Source organism: Harmonia axyridis, chromosome 4, assembly GCF_914767665.1.
Source record: "Harmonia axyridis chromosome 4, icHarAxyr1.1, whole genome shotgun sequence".
In the NCBI taxonomy this organism is placed as follows: Eukaryota; Metazoa; Arthropoda; class Insecta; order Coleoptera; family Coccinellidae; genus Harmonia; species Harmonia axyridis.
Genome location: NC_059504.1, coordinates 3,948,186 through 3,956,538, shown reverse-complemented (window position 1 = coordinate 3,956,538; position 8,353 = coordinate 3,948,186). Strand labels below are relative to the sequence as shown.

The window sequence follows — 8,353 nt, the reverse complement described above, 5'->3', positions numbered from 1 at the left end:
AGAAATTTCATCATTTTCATTTAATTATGATAAGTTTCATACATCACTTAAAATAAATCACTATATTATTGCCTAAATATTCCATCAGTTGAATGTTGAAGGCAAAATCAAGTTCCAACTACTAGAACCGGCTACATTTTTCAACATCTGAATATTTATAGCAATAATCTAAATATTTTAAAGCATCATTGCAAAAAATATAACCTCATGTATGACGACATTTATAATTTATAGTCTGACTTTAAAACCTAAAATCTGTACAACACTAATAAATAATTGAAGCAATTAAGTTTTTTTCAGCCACAAGATGGCCTTCAAAGTGTTAAAACTTCAAAAGTGTAAACAATAACAAACAAAATAATCGATACAAATTAATGTATTTTCTTGTTTTTTAGCATATATGTGCTTCATGTTGAGAAAATTAGTTATTAATATATATTTGTAAGAAATGCTGGAAAGGCCTTTGGGTTTATATCAATGTTTGCAATCCAATTTCTTAAACTAATGGCTTCTCTTCTGGAATAGTAGGACTGGTAGCTACTGAACCGGAGCGGGATCTCGAAACTTCATCTCCTAAACTCTGCTGGGAATTTGATCTTGACACCACTTTAGTCTGAAAATATGTTTGGTTTAATACCAACAGCAAACAGAAGGAAATCAAATTATCATGAATTCAATTTCACAGAAACATTTCATTTTTAATTTAATTTGAATGTTTGAATATGAAATATTTTAAATAAACCAAATAAGTTCAGACCAGAAAGCTTTAAATAGGGTATGTTCTGTATATCGCAGAGAATTTGAAACCGGTTACTAATGGTTTTCAATGTGTCAGGTAACCTAATTCTTATTTACGGACCGCTTGACACTTGTCAATGGTCAACTAGATTTTTCATTGACAGAATTTTGGAGGTTATAAATGGTTGATCTCTTTTAATTTGTACAGAACTAATAGTTCTTAATGGCTATGAAGGGTATTTGTTTCATAATTAAAATAAATAAGTTTTTGAGTGTTAGATGTCATGGAAAATATTCATAAATAATAATATGAAAATTAAAATGACAACTGCCAACCGCAGTGGGCGTAGTTACTAAACCTAACCACAATTAAAGTACTGTTGCTCTGGTGACAGATAACACACCGAAGTTTGAGAAATAGTCACCAGTTTTTGAGGTATTTGACATATACGAACTATAGCAACCAATGTGATATATGGACCATACCCATAGTAATTGATAGACGGCTTCACAAAACTTCGATCATTGGTTTTAAATGGAAATCTATGGTGGAATTAAAAAGAACAATGAAATGTTTTGATTCTATCAAGATTATTCTGTATCTGAAAGTTGTTATTCAATAATGATAACTTGTTTTCCTTCAAAATTAACTTTATGAATAATTTTACCGAAATTTGATGAAATAATGGAACAAACATCTATCTAATTGATACTACCACAAATATACAAGGTGCTGTGAAACCAATAAGACAGTGTAAAGTGAAATCATGCAGCAACTAAAACCAAATTACCATAGTTTCCTGGAAGAAAAGAGAAACTTCAAAATACCCTACAACCCAAATGCTGGAAAATAAGGATCTCCCAAAATTTTGTCTTGACCAGAAAAGTACTCAGATTCATGAGATTTAATTAATTAACAAGTATTTATTAAAGTAATGGGACAATCGGAGGTTTTGAAAAATGGTTACATTATGAAATGCATCATAATTGAAAAACAAATGAAAATTTCAAATCAAGACAATGTCATAAGGAGGATCTTCAACAATGAAAAGACACCAACATAGTGTGGAAAAGTAATTACAGTAGAACCTCGATCATCCGGCCTAATGGAGGGGAAACGGTTCCCGGATAATCGAAAAACACGGACAATCGAAATTCCTCAAAATACGCAAAACAACTATGAAAATTAGAGAAATGTATGGGGTACAATTATTTATTGAGCAACAAAATAAATAGAATCATAATATCATATAAAAATATACAAATGAAAAACAAATCATTGCATTGGTACCTATAATATATCGAATGTATATATTTTAGTTGAAAACGTATGTAATTTTTGTCTGTCTTTTTTTATTATTCATCTTGAGACAAATGTGAGCCCGAATTTTCCTCAAGTGGAGGACATCAATATAATCCGTATCATTTTCCTGCTCTAAATAGTGCATCAGACCATTTGCAAATCTCAACGCGTCTTCGGCAGAAACAGTGTTTCTCTAATTCTGTGGTTATTCCGTTCATTCTTCCACATCTTGTAGAACAAAATCGTGCGAGAATATATCAGAAACGCACAGTTTTCATGGTTATTTATTATTCTATGTTGGTACTCCGAACTTTCCGCCACGGCTTTATCTGTCAATTCATCAATTTGCCTTAAAGAAATCAGTTCTGCCAACCAACATTTTTCAATGCAAAAATCACTAAAATATATTTATGGAAATATTTCATTAATTTCAATGAAAATGCAATGAATTAGAGAAAATAATGTATAATACTCGTACAGAAGGCTCATTCTACCACTCGTTCATTCCAAAACTCGCCACTTCGTGGCTCGTTTTTGAATTTTGAACTCGTGGAAGAATATCAATGCCTTCTGCACTTGTATTATAAATAACTATTCTCTAATTCTGTGGTTATTCCGTTCATTCTTCCACATCTTGTAGAAGAAAATCGTGCGGGAATATATCTGAAACGCACAGTTTTCATGGTTATATTTTATTATTATATGTTGGTACTCCGAACTTTCCGCCACGGCTTTATCTATCGATTCATCAATTTGCCTTAAAGAAATCAGTTCACCCAACCAACATTTTTCAATGCAAAAATCACTAAAATATATTTATGGAAATATGTCATTAATTTCAATAAAAATGCAATGAATTAGAGAAAATAATGTATAATACTCGTACAGAAGGCATTGATATTCTACCACTCGTCCATTCAAAAACTCGCCACTTCGTGGCTCGTTTTTGAATTTTCAACTTGTGGAAGAATATCAATGCCTTCTGCACTTGTATTATGAATAACTATTTCCTGGGTGGAAAATTCTTCAACACTTTAATCGTCTGTATCCATACAGTGGTTAGGTTGGGAAAATTTTGATGCGATTTCTGAATCATCCAGTATCTGATAACCGGGTTCATTTAAATCCGAATTTAGCCATTCCTCAACATCATCGACTAAAACATTTTCAAATTATACCAAATTATTAGTATGGCGCATGCGTAATGAATTGAATCCCGGATAATCGAGTGGATGTCTGCTCGTGGGAACGGATGAGTGAAAATGTCGACGAGCACGGATTACAGAGTAAAACGGATAATAGGAGAACGGATAATCGAGGTTTTATTGTATAAGAAAACTAAATGAAGTTCGCTACACTTACTTTGACATTTTCATATGCAGATCCAACTTTTTCCTCAATGGACCTAAAGGAATCAGACTGCTTCATTTGACCAAACTTAGTACTGATGTTGCTGGTAAGCCCACCAAAGAGGGAAGTAGTTTTTTGGTAACTAGAAATACAAGGTGGACATTCATCACCTCATTGTTATGAAGAAAAAAAAAATTTTTTTGTTCATAAACTGATCCAAACTGTTTTTTTGTTCAACTCAAAATTTCTAAAAATAGCAAAGTAATTTTTACACTTGATCATCAAACAAGTATCATAAATTATTCAAAATCATTCTAATCCAATTTTTTTTACTGGATTGAACTCAATCCAATATTCTTCATGATCCTATATACTTACATAGGAGCTTCTGTTACAGCTTTAGTAACCTGACCAACCGTATTTTCCACAGATTGATATCTATTCAAAAACAAAAAAGTAACAAAAAAATTATTAAGTGATAAAAAAAATGAAAGGAAGAAATTACAAATAAATTGAAAATAATAATGAATTAAATTACAAGTTCAGTTAATATAATGCGAGAGGAGTAAAAATTTGTTACGGTATTCTACTTCTTGAGATAAATGGTTAGTCAAGTATGGAATTCATGATAATTATTTGTTTCATTACTTACACGTTACTCTCCTTAACATTTTTGATTCCTTGGTTCAAATCATCGGAAAGCTCTTTAAGAACGCTTATGCCAAGGAGTTTCTTCAGTTCGGCAGCTCTTTTTCTTTTAGCATTGAGCACTGTCTGCAATGTAGCAATTTCATCATCCACCTGTGCCAACTCCTGCTTCCATTCTTCCTCTTTTTGGGCTCTTTCCTCCATGGTTAAGTGGGCCAATTCAGGAACCTGATCTCCTGCAGCCATTGCTGTTTCTAAACGATAATGAGCTTGGTGTTAGGTATTCATCGTTATCTATCTATTCGACTTATATTCCAAAAAATAATTCAACGAAATTGAACACAAATCAACTAGAATAAGATAAGTCGAATAAAAAAGAATTATAACAGCTTTTCCAATAAAAAACAACCTTGTAAATTCAAAAAATTACCAGCTTATTCAACATTGAATAATGATATCCCTTAATTCATATTATAAAGAAAAAATATACGTATACTACTAGCAACAAGGAATAATAATGTGAATTTTCAACCAAAAATTAAAAAGTGGCTGATGGCATTACATTTATTGTGAAGAAATAACAGTCTAGGAAAAAATTGACACATTATGGAAAGAATCAGTAGAAATCATCTGAATTATGATGTTGGCAGAAAAAATACCAAATGAAGAAACATACCTGTGCCATAATCATAATACTTCTTAGAACTGCCGGTTGGCAAATTTATTTTAAGAGGTTTACTGAGGTCTGAATATGTTACACGGACTGATATTTTTTCTCTTCTCAAAAGAGCATTCACTTTAATGAATTCTGTCTCAACTTTCAGAGAATCGTCATTATCATATAATGAACTTGGTAAATCATCAAATTCTAAACGAGTGGGTCTCAATATTTCATCTTGTATTCCAAAAAGTGGTTCATGATCTGGAGCATCAAAACTTGGAGTTTGGATATTAGATGATGGTACATATGGATCTTCAATGAAACCTTCTAAAGATTGAGGTTCCCTGGAAGGGCTACCACCATTATTCATTTTTGAAGCCAACTGAATTGCATATTTCTAATTTCACTTCTTTCATCACAGCTGTTTTATACTTTTTTTATCAGTTTCAACAATCAAGCAAAAAATATATATTTCTGACAGTTTTCGCAAATATGGACTGTCGAACGAGAATTACAACTCAACATGTTTGTTAAGAGATATGTGTATATGCATGAATTCACTGAAACTATATGACGCGTCATAACGGTAATTCTAGAGAAAGGTCATAATTTGTTAAGCACCAATGAGCAAGAATCGAAACTTCGCCAATTTTCACATTTTTTTTTTTTTTTTGGGAATTCTTTCAAATTCATTCAGGCAAAAATTTCCCCAATATTACTACGTATAAGGCAAAAATATAATCCTACCCTCACCTGTTGTGGGACTTGCATTATTCATTATGACAGTGGGATAAAAATGTTTACTTCCTTTAAACTAATATTATGAGAACTTTCAACGTTCAGTTAACTATCATATAACTGAAAACCCTACAGTAGTTTGTTGAAAAAACAAGGAAATCTTTTAGGAAAACACAGTAAAATGGAAAATTTTTGACAATTTATAACATTTGACAGAACGTATTCAATAAATTTTATAATGGGACAATTTCCATTTTAGAACTACTCGTTTCATTGATTATTTACTCCAACAACTACAATTTTGATTTGATTTTAATTGTAATTTATATTCAATTATTTTATAAAGAAAAGAACAAGGAGCGAGTATTAATTGAATTTCAAAAACTTTGGAAAACATATAGCTTTAGTTATAGAAGGAAGAAGAACTTCTTATGACATTTGCCATAAGTTATTATTATGCTATAACCTCTCCAAATATTGGATATTTGAAAAAATGTTACGAATAATAAATAATTTCAAGAATATAAGTTTGGATGTTGTTCCAACAAGTTCATATTTGGTTAATATAAATTCAGTAAGATGGAGGAGACAACCAAGGAAACCTATGTGGAAAGGTACTGCGAAGAGTAAAATTTTTCGAGTAGCACCACGGCCTCAAGTACCTGAAGAAGAATATCTCGAAATGAAGAGATTATACAACAAATATAGGACAGAACGTAAAACTATAAGAACTTTTCTTACATTGAAATATAACGAAGAATTCCAACAAAAAGAAGATGCAGATATAAAGCGAAAAGAATTTGAAGATGATTTAATGAATTGTATGAAAATCAACGATGAATGGAATGCAAAACAGAAGGTGATAAGGGAAGCTAGAGTAGCTAAAGAGCTTGAAGAAGCTATAGAAGACGCAAAACAAAGAAAAATAAAAACTGAAATGAAACGTGAGGAAGCGAAAAGGAAGAATAAAGCACTTGTTGAAAGTGAAATAGAGTGTTCAAAGAACTTTATTCTACCCGAGATGCTTGATGCTGAGATAGAAAGAGTATTAGCAAATCCTGTTGACCATAATTTCGCTATTGATTCCGATGGCAATAAGATTTATGGCAGACATACAGTTGCAACTCCAAAAGAAAAAGTAGCTTCTAGTCAGAATAATTGATTGTAAAATAAACATTTTAAATTATTTATTCTTTTAATGTTATTCCTATTACATCGAACAATAATAACTTCCTAAGATATTGAGTGATACTTATAAATAGAAAGAAGAAGTATATAATACATATACTAGTTTCTATGCACTTGAATATAAAATATAGTTCAAATTCATTTTCCTTTGAACACATAAACTTCAGAAAACAGTGTTTTCTTTCCTCCGAGATATAGCCATGAAAACAAAAACTAGTACTGGACCAATGTTTCTTTTTACATTTTTCTAAACTACCAGTGGTCCACCAGAAAATAGTTCTGGAGGAAAGCGGGCACAGTTTCAGAAAAAATACCCTGCAAATATGCATTCAATATTAGCATATCATATGATGAAAACTTGAAATAAAGTGAAATTACTTGTGAAAGGAAGGTGATATGAGAAAAATTGTATGAAAATAATCAAAATTTAACACGTTATATCTCGAAATCAAAGTGTTTGAGAGTTATCGGAGGGGATGACTTTATTTTTTTCATAAATTAAAAATATATTAAGAGTAGTTAAAAGAAATCCATTAATATTCCAATATAGGTATGGCTTTAGGTAACTGTATCTCGCGTTATATGAGTCCGATCTGGTTCCACTAGGTGGCGTTAGAAAGATGAGATTTCTATAATGTCTTGTTTTATCAAGTCACTGTACAGATTTCCTACTACAAAAACTTTTCTGACAGCTTTGTGATTAGTTGACTCAGTTTATAGTTTGAGCGCACGTCAAAGATGGATAAAGGCTAAACATGTAAATAGTGTTTATGTTCCTGATACTGTAACTGTATGAGTACCAAACGAATTTACGCAAAAAATCTCATGGTCCGAATTTCCATCTGCGAATCGCTGCTGAATCGCAACAAAATCGACCCATTTTTGAAGCGGTTCGTGAAGGAAATTTTGCCATTGTGTTTGCTGGGATTGGCAGGGAATTATCTACTATAAGCTGCTCCCTTACGGCACAACTGTTAACTCAGAACTGTACTGTCAACAATTGGACCGTCTGAAGGGAGCATTCGCTCAGAAGAAGCCAGCTTTGGCCAATAGGAGAGGAATTGTGTTCCAGCAGGACATCTCCAGACCACACACATCTATAGTGACTCTCCAGAAGTTCCGGGAGCTTAATTGGGAGGTTGCTATGCATCCTCCTTTTAGTCCGGACCTGGCGCCAAGTGATCTGTCCATCTGTTCCGGTCCATAGCGAACTATTTTGCTGGTGAAAAACTCGCTTCAACACAGGAAAAACACAACAGTCAGCTGATAAAGTTATGGTATCAGTATTCTTGTATGCGCAAGGTATAAAATATTCATTGATTACCTCCAAAAGAGCCAGACCATCAACAGGGATTATTATATAGCGTTATTGGATCGTTTGAAGGATGAAATCGTTTAAAAACAGCACCATTTCAAGAAAAAAGGTGCTGTTTCATCAAGACAATGCGCCGTGTCACAAATCAATGAAAACAATGGCAAAATTGCAGGAATTGGGCTTTGAATTGCTTCTGCATCCACCGTATTCGCCAGATCTGGCCCCCAGCGACTTTTTCCTGTTCTCAGACCTCAAAAGAATGCTCTCTGGAAAGAAATTTAACGCCAATGAAGAAGTAATCGCCGTAACTGAGGCCTATTTCGAATCGTAAGACAAATCGTTCTACAAAAATGGTATCGAAAAGTTGGAAGATCGCTATATGATCGCTGTATCGCCCTCGAAGGAAGCTATG

General features: G+C 32.6%; 2 protein-coding genes across 9 annotated transcripts; one reads left to right on the top strand and one right to left on the bottom strand.

Annotated features, from left to right (window-relative positions):
- Nucleotides 1-5: 5 nt before the first annotated feature.
- LOC123677506 (uncharacterized protein F13E6.1) lies at nt 6-5,656 on the bottom strand. 8 transcript variants are annotated; one of them, XM_045614066.1, is made up of 6 exons: nt 5,454-5,653; nt 4,044-4,293; nt 3,770-3,829; nt 3,404-3,533; nt 1,530-1,538; nt 6-613 (listed from the first exon to the last, which is right to left on the bottom strand). In XM_045614066.1, exons 1-6 carry the CDS (start codon nt 5,476-5,478, stop codon nt 497-499), a joined length of 591 nt encoding a protein of 196 aa, XP_045470022.1. In that variant the 5' UTR covers nt 5,479-5,653; the 3' UTR covers nt 6-496. The 8 variants fall into 8 exon arrangements, 6 of the variants coding, with proteins under 6 accessions (XP_045470022.1, XP_045470017.1, XP_045470020.1 ...); XM_045614061.1 differs by lacking the exon at nt 5,454-5,653 and adding an exon at nt 4,716-5,257; XR_006747112.1 differs by lacking the exon at nt 5,454-5,653 and adding an exon at nt 4,716-5,271 and having other exon boundaries at nt 404-613; nt 1,407-1,538.
- Nucleotides 5,657-5,851: 195 nt separating this feature from the next.
- Nucleotides 5,852-6,624, top strand: LOC123677507 (probable 28S ribosomal protein S26, mitochondrial). The gene has a single exon (XM_045614068.1). It carries the CDS (start codon nt 5,932-5,934, stop codon nt 6,598-6,600), a length of 669 nt encoding a protein of 222 aa, XP_045470024.1. The 5' UTR covers nt 5,852-5,931; the 3' UTR covers nt 6,601-6,624.
- The last annotated feature ends 1,729 nt before the right edge of the window (nt 6,625-8,353 follow it).

What these genes read in the sequence shown, in the direction of transcription:
- LOC123677507 (XM_045614068.1), top strand. Translation starts at nt 5,932, where the DNA reads ATGTTACGAATAATAAATAATTTCAAGAATATAAGTTTGGATGTTGTT.
- LOC123677506 (XM_045614061.1), bottom strand. Translation starts at nt 5,070, where the DNA reads ATGAATAATGGTGGTAGCCCTTCCAGGGAACCTCAATCTTTAGAAGGT. An exon ending in GTATTATGATTATGGCACAG is followed by an intron (nt 4,294 to 4,715) that starts GTATGTTTCTTC and finishes ATTATCGTTTAG; the next exon opens with AAACAGCAATGGCTGCAGGA. An exon ending in AATGTTAAGGAGAGTAACGT is followed by an intron (nt 3,830 to 4,043) that starts GTAAGTAATGAA and finishes GTTTTTGAATAG; the next exon opens with ATATCAATCTGTGGAAAATA.